This window comes from Cnephaeus nilssonii (assembly GCF_951640355.1).
Source record: "Cnephaeus nilssonii genome assembly, chromosome: 16".
Taxonomy (NCBI): domain Eukaryota; kingdom Metazoa; phylum Chordata; class Mammalia; order Chiroptera; family Vespertilionidae; genus Cnephaeus; species Cnephaeus nilssonii.
In genome coordinates, this window is record NC_137087.1 from 5,995,238 (window position 1) to 6,008,870 (window position 13,633).

Sequence of the window (13,633 nt, forward strand, 5' to 3'; positions counted from 1 at the left end):
AAATGGATTGCGAGGCCCAGCCAGCGTGGCTCAGTGGTTGAGCACAAACCCATGAATCAACAGGTCACTGATTCGATCCCCAGTTTGAGGGCTTGATCCCCAATAGGGGGCATGCTGGAGGCAGCCATTCAATGATGTTTCTCTCTCGATGTTTCTATCTCTCTATCTTCTCCCTTCCCTTCTCTCTAAAATCAATAAAACACATTAAAAATGGATTGAGAGGAGATATTTGTGATTCTTAAAACAAACAAGAAACACATTTCTAGAATAACTCTTGCAAAACAAGAAAAAGACAGGCAAGGGAAAATGAAAAGTCAGTTTGTAGAAGAGCAAATCCAAAAGGCTAACAGGCATGTAAAGATGCTCAGACTCATCAGCAGGTTAGAGAAATGCAAATTAAAATGACAGCAAGGGACCACTAGTAGCTAGAAAGCTGGGCAGTGCTAAGCAGGGGGCGGTGAGATGGCAGAGGGCCTTCACCTGCTCTGTGGGGCGTGTGGTCTGCTGCCAGCTTTCTGGAGGATCTTAGCTGCTGGCATGTAGTTGAACTGAGCAGGTATAGACCCTGACTAAGTATCCTGCTCCGCGGTCATAGCCAGTGCGGCCCCGGAGGGCCTGTATGGGGCTGAGGGGCAGGAGCGGTGCGGGACGGGAAGTTGAGGGTAATCTAGCCCTCGTCACTGCAGAGCGGCAGGTCAAATAGGCACGTGATGCCCACTTTGTGACATGGGCAGCAGCTAGAGGAAATGAGGTTGACAAACACAGCGCCCCATGGCTAGGCCTGAAGACAGTGCTGAGTGCCACAGTGACCTGCAGAGGAGACGCAGGCCATTCGGGGAACTGAGATGTGTGCATCCAGGAGCCTCCCCTGCAGGCTTCATAAGGGCCCTGCGTCACGTAGGCAGGCAGAATGGGGAAGAAGGGAGTGGGCGCGCGAATGGAGGGCCAAGGAATAAATGAATAAACTAACAAAGCCAGAGAGGAGACTGGCCCCAGTCAGGGGTCAGGGAAGAGGCTGTGCTGGGGCCAAGGAGTGTGAGGGGTCCCCACTCCCAACCTGTCTCAAAGGGTCAATCCAGAACAGGAAACAAATAACCCCCCCACCAGCCCCCAGAAAACCCACCAACAAAAGCACAGGTGTTAATAAAACATGTTTGCCTCAGCAGTATTAGGAGTGTGTTCTTAGTAAGCTATATAGTCACAGAAGCAGGACTATCAGCAGCCATTTTTCTGGGTGTGGCCAACCTTGATATTCTTCCCGATATTTTGTTCCTTCCCAGTGTTCAATATTGTACTTACATGGCTTTGTAAAAAGGAAATGATTTCTGAAAGTGAAGTTTGACTAGTAGGTATGTGTGATAGAAGAGCCAGGGACGTATGGAGTTTTGTACATAAAGAATGAGAACGTTCCAAAGAGGCGATGGTTAGTCTGGCCACGTGATCCTGAGTTAACTGCCATGCCCGCCTGCAAAATAAAAATAAAGCACGAGGCCTCCTCCGCGGCTGTAGCCCAGAGCAAAACACTGGTGACCCCACTGTGGTGTCCACCCGGGCCCCCGCCCCGTGAGCAGAGGTTGCTGTTTGCTGGCCGGGCTCCCGAGACTCTGCCTGGTGATGCTGGTTGGGGGGAGGGCTCCTTGCAGGGAGCCTGGACAGTCTGGGAGCTTCCTACACTCGACCAACGCACAGCAAGCAAACCTTTCTGTGCTGAGCCAGTGGCAACTGAAAAGTCAGGACACAGACAAAAAGGCACCTTCTCCGCGTCACTCTCTGCGGGTCAGTCGGGCTGGTTTGACTGTGGAGGATGTTGCCCTGTGCCTCCTGCCCCGAGGTCTCCAGTTTGCACAGCTCGCTCCTGTTCACACTAAGAGGGGAGCACTTTCCAGTTAGGGTCGGGGCTCAAGAAGTTGTTTCGAGGACAAAGTCCTCTAAAAATATGAGTGCGAACCAAATAATGCTGAGAATGAAGAAGCTATTTCCTTTAGACACGTGGGGTGGAAGGAAATTATAACTGAAGACATGGAATCACTTGCTGCTACAAATTCTGGTGAGATAATTTACACACGTCTCTTCCATCAGCTCAGTCTTTTGAAAGGGGAGCAGCACCAGGTCATAAGAGAACAGGCTTTGGTGTTAGAGTTTGCATCTCGGCTACACATGCAGCTGCCTGTATGCCTCTGGCCCCGTTGCTTCCTTACCACACAGAGAAAGTCAGAGTACCCACCTCCTGCGAATCTGTGCAAGAAGCCCGGCCCATATTGGGCTGTCAGTCTCTGTGGGTCACATCGGAATCTCTTTTTGAAATGCCTTCCTATTTTAGCCGGTTTCAGATTCTTAGAGGAACCAGCTTCAGTCGGAACTGGAGTGAATGGCGCAGGGCCTGTCCCATCGCCAGCTGCACCAGGAAGTGCTGTAACAGGACTTCTCATCTTTGTTTTTGTTCTGAATCCAGAGCAGTTTGCTGAGGCATGGAGGCAGAAGGTGTTCCAAAGGCTGAAGACGGAGCTGAGGATCCAGGTCCCCACGCTGGCCAGCCTGATGCTGCTCAGTCTGACTGCCCCGCCGGAGTGCAGTCCCCGGGCCCCACGGCTCTCTGGGAGACGGTAGAGAGGAAGTTTCTGGAATATCAGCAGTTGGCTCATAGGAGCCCGGCTGACCGTCAGGAGAGCCTGCTGCGCCTTCTCCCACTGTTCCTAAAGGTCAGTACTGTTATTTTTGACGCTGCATCACCACACGGCGCTCTGGGGTACTTGTGGAATGACTGGAAGCTGAAGTTGGTTGGTTTTCATATCAGCGGAGTGGTCTCTGGCTGCTTAGAGGAGACGGCTGTGCTACTCAATAACGAGTCAAGCGAGGCTCGTCTCCAGGCTGGGAGGGCTGGGGAGGGTGAACAGATGACTCTGGAGTGCTGTTAGCCCTTTAGCTGAAGAGCTGTATTGTTCAGCCGCAGTCCCCGCGCGAAGCCAGAGAAGAGACTGGCTCCTCTGGGAGCTAGAAAAGGAGTCTGTGTCTGGAGACGGGAGTCACGGGATGGCTGATCATCTCAAACACCAGTCATGCCAGCACCAGGGCCTCAAGTGCCAGAACACCAGATCATGCCAACCGTGCAAACAGAGGTGCAGTCTGTGGGAGCACGCAGCAGTGCTCCCTCCCCCAGCCACAGGTGCCAGGCGAGTCCACTGGGCCGGCGCTCTGGCTTGTGGCAGCTGGTGGCAGTGGCAGCTGGTGGTGGCAGGTGGCAGCTGGTGGCAGCTGGTGGCAGTGGCAGCTGGTGGTGGCAGCTGGTGGCAGCTGGTGGCAGTGGCAGCTGGTGGTGGTAGGTGGTGGTAGGTGGCAGCTGGTGGCAGTGGCAGCTGGTGGTGGCTGGTGGCAGCTGATGACAGCTGGTGGCGGCACGGGCACTAGGCTTTGCCTTGTTGTCTCGGAACAGAGTTCCCAGAGGTGAGATCTGCCTCATGTTGACCCTACTGAAAACTATTGTACCATTGTAAATGCATCTTTTATGAGGACTTAGTTTTTGCTTGACTATTGATTTTGAGTTATTATTAAAGTATACACCTCTAGTCAAAGAGCAGAGAATATGGGCTACCTTTTACGCTGAAAATAGACTGAGACACATGGGGCGTAGGCATTTTTTATTGAAAACCCTTTTGCTAATGTTTCATCTAACTTATTAACCAGAAATACTTAAGGATTTCCAAAGATGACTTAGGCATTGAACACTTAGGCATGTTCTTGGTAAAAAACACACACCACACATACCAAGAAACTTGTTCATTAAGTCATCGTTTTCCTCCCTGATTGGGACTTGTATACCCCATTCACCCCATTCCACAGGTTGGATAACTGGGATGCTGGGAATGTACTGGAAAGAAGGACTGGGCTAGGTGATGGCTCAGGTTTTATTTCTAGCCTCCCTGCCCTGACAGCCCCAGTGTTTGGGAGACAGCTCAGTCTCACCCAGTTTTCAGATCAGTGTTGCCTTCTGAAAGGAGCACCGTGCGCACGCACCCGCCCTGAGTGACAGTCCCCGGCTGTGTGCGGGCTCGTCTGCGTGCTGTGTCTTTTCCCCCAGCCCAGCAGCCCGGCTCTGATGAGAGTGCTCTGAGTCCGAGAGCCAGGGCTTGGCACTCGCTTGCCCTCTGGGTCGCTGCTTTGAGAATTCCTTCATTTGTTGTGCAAAAGTGTATGAAGCATCTAGACTCTTTCCCAGCGCCTGGGCTATGAGAATAAAGGAGGCAGAGTTTTCCCCTTATGGAGACTTCATCCAAAGCAGAGGAAACTGAGTCACACCCAGAATGTGCTTTATTGGGCTTGTAGGGATTGAAAATGAATTACTGGCCATTATTTTCAAAGTAGAAAGCTTTCACCTGAAAATCAGATTTCCAGTTTCTCTGGAAAAACTGGAGCTTTAAAACCAACAGCTGCATGAAGATGGTTAGGGGCACCCCTCTTAGACAGAAGGCCTTGTTTCCTCAGTTCACCCCAGTGCCCGCGCCCTAACATCTGTCACCCAGTGCGCCTTCCTCACTTATGTCACCGGGCTCTATAGGCCTCTGAGTTTGGACCCCTTGGGCAGCACACAGTTCCTACTATAAGTAAACCTTGATATTGGTCCCTGTTTCCCAAACCTTGTCCTGGTAGTTGCAGGCATCACGGCCCATGCATTCGACCAAAGAGAAAGTTATGAAATATTCCTGACCCTCAGCTTCTCATCTGTAAAGTGTAATGAGTAGCACTTTGCTGGGAGACTGAGAGTGGATGAGAAGATGATGGTGAAGTCCAGGGCACATGGAAGCAGACACCATCCCGATGACCTTCCCACCAGCTTCTAGAACACTAACTCCCACATGCAGTCTGAGGCCTTGTCTCCACAATTCCCCAAACCACAGACACCTGCCGTGCTCAGAGTCCCTGGAGTCCACCTCTGGGAACCCTGGAGAAGCAGGATATTACAGGCTTTTCATCATCTCCAAACATCGACATTCTTTTGTTAAGTCCACATGTCTACAAACATGTTATTTCCGTTAAGTGCTGACTAAAGCCGGAGCCAGGGCCAGTGTCCTCAGGCTCTTAATGAAAAGCTGGTGGTGGAAAGAAGCGGGGAATGGAGGAGGTGTTCAGGTGTAGCGCAGGTAAAAGCTGAGCTGCAGATGAAGACAGAAAACAGCCGCTGGAACACAGGTCCTTGTGTTCAGGCTTGCAACCTCTCTCATCTGGGTTTTATGTCCATAGGACAGTGTTCTTCAGGGTTGTCTATGAAGACCTTGGAACAATCAGCCCTTAAAGTTATGCCACGTCCTGTGGAATGTGGCTGCTGACCTCAAAGCCTTATGCATGTGTTGATTGTCATGGAAACCATGGCCCAAATGGGCTCAGAGACTCCTGAGCAGGTTTAAGAGAGTCCTGGAATATTTTGTTTGGTGGGTCGCAATTCTCTATACCTGGCTCTTTTCATTTGGGGCCCAAGGAAAATTAAGATGATCTGGAATATTCTTTGTTCTAACACAATGAACACAAGAAAATTTTGAATTGTCGCCCCTACTCAGAAAGGGTTATGTCCCTGGGTAATGGAATCTTATCACACTGGGCCAGACTCTATCAGAACCATCACAGAAGGGGTGGTCCATGTGCAGGCAGGGCTTTGGCGAAGGTCATGGTGAAGGTCACGTCTGCCTCACCTCAGGGGCCACCACTTGCCTGGACCTGGTAAGTCCTGAGATTTGACAGCTGGTGCCTTGCAGAGCCGACTCCCCAAATAATTCCTCAGGGGAGCTTCTGTGGCATCTTATCCCCAAATAACTTCCCTTTAGCCTCTAGCTTTCTCTCATATCTGACTCCTCCAAACTCACAGCAAGGACACTCGTCCCCCCACCCCTGCCATTGTTTACATGTACATCTGCATGAGCTGTTAGGCAGGTACAAACATGGTTGGTGACACATTAAATTTAGTCCCAGTGTCTCATCGCTAGAGTTAAGAACAACTCAGTATGTTAAAGCGTTTGGCTGCTGTCCTGGCAAAAATGAATTGCCAGGTGGAGACTCAGGGCACTGCAGCCCCAGCAGGGAGCTGCCCCGAGGGGAGAAGTCAGACTCCAAGCTTCCAGTGAGTGCTGAGGTTCCTCCACTGGGCCCATCACTCCCTGTGGGAGGTCATGGAGGAGGCCTCAGCCAGGGCTGCAGCTAGTAATACTCACCCAGCTCTAACTCAGCCAGGCATTTGCTCAGTGTTTACAAGCCCTCACACTAACCCTGGGAAGTGAGTGCCATTTGTATCCCACTTTATAAACGAGCAAGGAAAGGGTTAGAGATGTTATATAATGTGGCCAAGGTCAACCGGTTGTTAGTGGAGAGCAGCACGTAGCCTGGCCAGTCTGCTCAGGCCTGTGTCGTGAGCCACTGGGCTCCCTCAGACTGTGCTGTGGAGCCGAGCAGAGCAGAGCACACCTGTTCTTTCCTCCCCCTGGCCCACTGGACAGGTGTCTGCCTGGCTAGTGCCTCCGCTCCCTTTGGGTACAAGAAGATGCTATCCCTCCACATAGGATGTGAGGGTGGCTGCCTCCAGGTGCAGATGGGAGGAGGGTGGCCGCCTCCAGGTGCAGATGGGAGGAGGGTGGCCGCCTCCAGGTGCAGATGGGAGGAGGGTGGCTGCCTCCAGGTGCAGATGGGAGGAGGGTGGCTGCCTCCAGGTGCAGATGGGAAGAGGGTGGCTGCCTCCAGGTGCAGATGGGAGGAGGGTGGCTGCCTCCAGGTGCAGATGGGAGGAGGGTGGCTGCCTCCAGGTGCAGACTCAGAGGAGGGTGGCCGCCTCCAGGTGCAGACTTGGAGGAGGGTGGCTGCCTCCAGGTACAGAGGGGAGGAGGGTGGTCGCCTCCAGGTGCAGATGGGAGGAGGTTGGCTGCCTCCAGGTGCAGACTCAGAGGAGGGTGGCTGCCTCCAGGTACAGAGGGGAGGAGGGTGGCCGCCTCCAGGTGCAGATGGGAGGAGGGTGGCTGCCTCCAGGTGCAGACTCGGAGGAGGTTTGTTGCTTCACACAGGAAACAGCACAGAGCCAGCGCCTTCTCAGTGGGCCAAGCAGTGCTCTCAGGAAGGGTGAACCGGACTGCCCTTCTTTTCCTGCCAAGAGCCTTGGGCTTTGTTCTTCAGGAGCCTTTCCCATCTGGACTGCTGACCCAGAGGAGAAGGCATTCCCCTGGCCAGCATGGGCAGGTCCTGATGGCTTTCAGTCGAGTTTGCTCTGAGGCAAAGGGAACCACTGCAGGCCCTCACGGTGCACAGAGATATTCCATAATAATAGCCATGGGCCAGCTAGAGCTGTAGATGCAATTGTGGGAGACAGTTCTTAGAATACATGCTTGGAGAGAGAGCAGGCGGGGAGCTAGGGAATGCCCAGCAATCAGTGTAAAATTCCTCCCTGCCTGGGACAGACAACAGGGGCTGGGACAACATGGAGAAAATAAAAGGAGTCTGTGGATGTGAGTGCTGCAGATGAGCTCACACGGCTGCTTTTGAGAGGCAGCACCGTGTCCCTGCCCGTGACTCCACGTGGGTTTGTGATGGCGTGGCTAATGGAAGGAGGCAGAAGTAACATTTCCAGACCCCAAGAGACTTGTAGCTTCTTCCGTCACTTGGAATACTCATTCTTAGAACCCTGCTGCCATGTTGTGAGGAAGACCAAGCAGCCCCACATACAAACCTACGTGGAGGGGACCCAAAGCCCCTGGTCTTACAGCCGCACTTGCTGCCCACAGGCAGCACCACCTCGTCAGCCCTGTGAGTGCCCTGTTTTGGAAGCGGGTCCCTCTGCCCCTGTCAGCTGCCCCAGCTGACTGAGGCGAGGAATCGCTGCCTGCCGAGCTCTGCCCAAATTGCAGGCCCTTGACCCAAATATATGATTGTTGTTATTTAAGCCACTCAGTTCTGGGGTGGTTTGTGATATAGATGAGCAGAACAGTGGGCAACATGAGGATGAATGTACTCATTTCCTAGTGTGGACTGATTGTACTTGGAAGGGAGAATGTGTGTGCATGTGCATGTGTGTATGTGTGTGCACACATGTGCACATACGCAGGCACATGTTCTGAGGCTACCTGCCTGGCCAGGGGTGCTGAGTCCATGCCATTAAGTGTGGTAGTCATTCTCGTGGAAACCAAGCATTGACTCAACTGCCCATGGATGAGAGGTAAATAACATTAAGTGTAATAACAAGGATTACCAAAGATTATTTCCAAGTGTGGTGTCCAGAGAGCATGGTGAGGGTCAGCACCCCTCCTTGTCCATCCTGAGTCTACCCCCTCAGAGCGGGGCCTGTGGCATGATTTATTCCCAATTTGGGAAAACAGCATTTTGGTTGTGCTGACAAAATGTTAGTGCATCACTTTTTTTTTACTCACAAAGGAGAGAGTAACCGTCACACTAGCAGGGGCACTCATGTCAGGTCTTTAAAGTGTTTTGAGCCGTAAGGACAGACCACCCAGGCGTGAGGCGGAAGCAGTAGTGACAGGAACCCACAGGCTGCCTGCATTCCAAGCGGGTTCTTCCATCTCCTCGGCAGCACTTGTCCTTCCTTGTTTTCCACCGGGCAGCCTCGTTTCCTCCCTCTTCCTTCCACGAGACATGGTGGTGCAGCTTAGATAATGTGAGCAAATGGAAGGTTTTTAAAATATTGAGCAATATTCTCCCAGCATGCAAGTCCCAGTTTGAGAAAAAAAATTTAGGTCCTTCGGAAGCTGCCTTAACTCTTTGGGGTCTCCAGGGTATCCTTCAGTAAGTGACTGCCTCCGTGGAACAGCACCCCAGTGGCCTGAACTAGTCAAGGCGGCTCCCTGAAGTGCCCCCCGAGTCCCAGGAAGCAGTGGGGCCCGGGGATCTGGCTGAGGGTACAATTACTGTTCAGCTCGCTGGGGCCCAATTTGCTTTATTGCAGCGCTGCCTGGAGTCCCACTGCTCCGAGACGCTCTGATGCTCTGAGTCAATTGCCCGCAAGTGGTCTTTGAGGGGTTTGCCAGCGCAGGGAGGAGGGGCAGGGCTGGCTAGGTCCTAGCCGCTAGGAAGACAGAATTCTCCTTCCTGAGGAGGAAAAGGATCTTACCACAGAAGTTCCCAGCCAAAGGACTGACTTTTCCTTTTAGGGACTAAAGTTTCCGAGCGCTATGGGTCCCCAGGTGGGAGCCACATGTTTCTTAGGATGCTACTTAGGATGCGTGAGGTGAGCCCGCTCCTCGCGCTGCGGCTCCGCTGGTGCTCAGGCTTCCTCGGGCGCAGCTCCGGTTTCTGTAAAGTGGGAGCAATAATAACGCCGACCTCAGAGGGCTGTTGTGAGGGTTCGTGGAAACAACGCAGCTAAGTGTTTGGGCCAGCGTCTGCTCAAGACCAGCACACAATGCATTTGGCCATCACTCTGCAGATTGTGGGTTTCATAACCATGTGCTCCCTCATCCAATATTTGTTGAAGGTCTACTCTGTGCAGCAGTGCTTGGCATTTATCCAGCATTTTTATAGTCTTAGCACTGTTCTGATGGAATTATTTTTTATTTACAGAGGAAAGAGGCAACTCCGATTATGGGCAGAAAATAAAAAACCATTTTCAGATGCAAAGCTTTTTTAAAAAAACAAAATAAATACTCAGGTACTCACTGCCCAACATAAAGTGAATCACACATTTCAGATAGACTAAAGCCGCTGTGCACGCGCCAGGCGCCCACTCACACGCCCCCTCCCGCGGAAGCCCTGCCTGCTGGTCACGGGACACATGCATATCCTGGATATGCCCACCTCCTAACACGCTTCCGCAACGGGCTTTCTGCATCCACAATCTCGTTGTGGGGCTTACCCGCACTGACACTGCACTATTTTCAGTGCTGTGTGGTGCCCTTATGTACTAGTAAATATGCCATCAATTATTCATCCCTGGTCCTGCTGGTGAGCATTAAGTTTTTCCAATTTTTCACGATCACGAGTAATGCTGCAGCCATACCTCCTGTCCGCGCCTCCACGCGCACAGGTGCCAGCCTTTCCGCAGGGGACGCACCTGGGAGGGGAGGGCTGGGGTGGAGGACGTGCGCCCCTTTAACTTTCTCGGCTGGTCAGCTGCTTCCTCAGAGCGGTTCCTCCGCGCCGCTCCCCCAGCAGAGCAGGGCCGCGGGCCCCTCACCTTTACCCACACACTGCCAGGCTTCCCACTTTTACCAACTTGAAAAGTGTGATATATCTCATTGTGGCTTTCATTTGCATTTCCCCAATTATCAGTAATTTGCCACTTATTTTATCTTTTATTAGTGACCTGTTTCATTGGCCTGTTTTTTTAAAAATCAGGCTGTCTTTATCTGATAAATTTGTAGCCATCTGGATATTATTGCTTTGTCAGTTCTATGCATTGCAAATATTTCCTACCAATCTGTGGCTTGCCTCCTCATTTTGTATATAGCATCTTCTAATATAGAGAGGATTTGTGAAGGCTTTTGCTTTTTAACAACTACAGAATCTGTAGCAAGGAAATGACTTCTCTTCGGAATTTGATGCCTATTCACCTTCAGTAGAAGGAGGATCTCAGTTTAAAAAACCTGGTCAGGGCTTTGGGCAGGAATATAACTTCTATGGCTAGTGAATGAGTACAGTGAATGGGAGTCCAGCACACTGCATGTTATAGCGGCCACTGGTGACCAGGAATGCCCACAGCGCCCTACCTTCCTGGTGAGCACCAGGCGTGGGGAATTCCTGAACTCAAGTCCTGGCATAGGATTAGCCTCCTCTCTGAGTGTGCCCTGGGGAGTCCCCTCCTCCCAGGACTAGTCCCTCCTCTCTGACTGTGCCCTGGGGAGTCTCCTCCTCCCAGGACCAGTCCCTCCTCTCTGACTGTGCCCTGGGGAGTCCCCTCCTCCCAGGACCAGTCCCTCCTCTCTGACTGTGCCCTGGGGAGTCTCCTCCTCCCAGGACCAGTCCCTCCTCTCTGACTGTGCCCTGGGGAGTCTCCACCTCCCAGGACCAGTCCCTCCTCTCTGACTGTGCCCTGGGGAGTCTCCTCCTCCCAGGACTAGTCCCTCCTCTCTGACTGTGCCCTGGGGAGTCTCCTCCTCCCAGGACTAGTCCCTCCTCTCTGACTGTGCCCTGGGGAGTCTCCTCCTCCCAGGACTAGTCCCTCCTCTCTGTGCCCTGGGGAGTCTCCTCCTCCCAGGACTAGTCCCTCCTCTATGACTGTGCCCTGAGGAGTCTCCTCCCAGGACTAGTCCCTCCTCTCTGACTGTGCCCTGGGGAGTCTCCACCTCCCAGGACTAGTCTCTCCTTTGTGACTGTGCCCTGGGGAGTCTCCTCCTCCCAGGACTGGTGAACTGGGCCTGTGACTACACAGCAGGAAGGGCAAAGACGGGGTGAAGAGCCAACCTAGATAACTAGGGACACCAGGGGAAATTCCGAAAAGAGGAGCATCAGTGGGATACAGTACCTGATGGGGTGAGGAGGGTGAAGGAGAGGGGGCCTAGAGACTCTCTTAGAGTTCCCAAGATGGCAGCTGGATGACTGGCCAGGCCCCTCTGTGAGAGGAGATGCTGCGGGTTCGAGGCCCTGCATTCAGTGATGCATGTCTGAGGCTTAAGGAGTGCGAGTTCGTGGTTTGGAGCCCAGCAGAGAGCTGGAGATTCGCAGGCATGGGGGCAGGATATAGTTAGTGGGAGCGGGAAGGCGGGGCAGTAGCCTTTGGATGCACCAGGGAAGCGTTGAGCCTTTGGTGAGGGGTGGCAGGGAGAGAGGGAGGTGATGCTTGGGCCTTGCTCTGTAGCTGTGACGTCTCTGACCAAGCTGTTGTGTGCATTCAGGCCTGGGAACGCTCCGTGGGGATCATCTGCTTTCCCAGTCTGCACGGGCTGGCCGGGGAGGTGTCCAGCCAGCTCGCCCAGGAGATCCAGAAGGTGCTGGTGGGAAAGCCTGCGGGTGAGTGCAGAGTGGCCCCAGGCCCTGTGGGAGCAGCACGCTCTGAAGACCTCCCCGCCCTGCTCTGTCCTTCTGCTTTCTAGTTAGTCAGCGAAGTGCCTTCCAAAGAGACCATGGGCCCAGGCCCAGTTCTGCCACCGAGTCCCTTGGGAACGAGGGAAAGGCTAGCAGAGCAGGGAAGGGGATGTAGGGAACTGCTGCTCCCGGGAGGGACACACACACACACACACACACACACACACACACACACACGGCGGGGGCTCTGGGAGGAAGTGCTGGGAGAAGGCACCTGAGTGTTCAGTGGAGAGCTTGATCCAGACAAGACCCCGGGTCAGAGCATGTGTTTTGCTGTGGGCCCCTGACTCGCAGTCACCAGGCACAGAGCCGGAGGCCGGACGCGGGCTGTGGAGGGAGCTCCGGGCAGGGTGGCCTGAGCCTGGTGCAGACACAGGAGCCCCTGTGACGGAGGGGCTGTGATAGAGTGGGGTGGAGACTGGGCTGTGGGAAGTCTATCGGGAGGAACTTGTTCCTGTTACTCGGCAGTGGGGGCCATTGATGGCTGTTGAACAGGGAAGATGCATGCTAAAGGCTGGCCTCCAAGGAGAGGGACCTGGCAGAGTGTGAGAGTGGGTACAGGTCAGGTGGCCTGTCGGGAGGGCAGCAAGCGGAAGTCCCCTAAAGGTGCGAAGGCAGATCTCATGGCCTGGGGGGCGGGGGAGGCAAGTAGAGGGCAAACTGGTGAGCAGGTCCCTGCATCTCCCGCTGACACTTCCTCTTCTCCACTGTCAGAGCAAGCGCGGGCGGCCGCCGGGCAGCTGCTGCGCTGGAAGCGGGACGCACACCAGGACGGCTACCTGCTCCTGAAGTCGGCCTTCGTGCTCTCGGGGACGGACTCGGTAAGTGCCGGGAACCGCGGCCTGGCCTCCTCACCACCGGGCAGGAGGCCTCTGCTCAGGGCAGGGTGTATCTCCCAGCGCCTTTCTTCCCAGGAAGCCTCCTCTCCTTTCTCCGCCCGGGCTCCCCTCTGGCGTAGGGACGGCTTCTGAGATTCTGGGATTCTGGTCTGAATCCTGCCCTGTCATTGACCGCCGTGACCCTGAGCACATGCGGCTCTCGCTGTGACGGGTGCGGCTGATTTGAGGGTTGGGGACGGTAGCGCCTCAGATTGAAAAGGGCTGGTGTCCCTGTGTGCAGGGTGGCGTCCTGGCACCGAGTCTGCTGTGGTGTGTGTGGCTGCAGCCTGTCGGACCCAGGGCTGTGCTCTGAGCCACTGCTCGGTTCTGCCTGCTGTGAATCTCAGAGGGAAGGAGCACGCCACGGCGCTGGCCATGCGTGCTCACCCAGAGGCAGTGCGTGAAGGAGGCCTCCGCCTTCTCTGCCCACCCGCACCCGACCTGGCGGAGCCCACGGCCACGGCCACGTCCTCCCACTGTGAAGAGGGGCCTGCTCCTCCTCCCCGAGTGGTCTGCTGAGGCTGGTGTCCTGGCAGCTTGGCCATCAGCAGAAGTGGCCCGAGGCCCCTTGCAGGGCAGGCCCGAGACGCCCTGGCGTGCGGCTGCCGGAGCGCCCACTGTGGGGGGTCTAGCCCACGGCACCGGGAACCGCAGGGGAGCAGAGCGCGGCTGCTGCTGCCCTCAGTCCGGGTGACACAGGAGCCTTAGCGGCAGTGTGTGGTGCGAACAGCAGGCCGCAGCGTTAGCCAGGGAGG

General features: G+C 54.4%; 1 protein-coding gene across 1 annotated transcript in view; it reads left to right on the top strand.

Annotated features, from left to right (window-relative positions):
- WDFY4 (WDFY family member 4) overlaps positions 1 to 13,633 on the top strand; it is a 255,480-nt gene that overhangs the window by 17,800 nt on the left and 224,047 nt on the right. The window contains exons 2-4 of the mRNA XM_079793291.1: positions 2,453 to 2,699; positions 11,811 to 11,925; positions 12,715 to 12,821. Of these exons, the coding sequence (XP_079649417.1) occupies positions 2,469 to 2,699; positions 11,811 to 11,925; positions 12,715 to 12,821 (453 nt within the window). The 5' untranslated portion in view covers positions 2,453 to 2,468. The remainder of the gene's footprint in view (positions 1 to 2,452; positions 2,700 to 11,810; positions 11,926 to 12,714; positions 12,822 to 13,633) is intronic.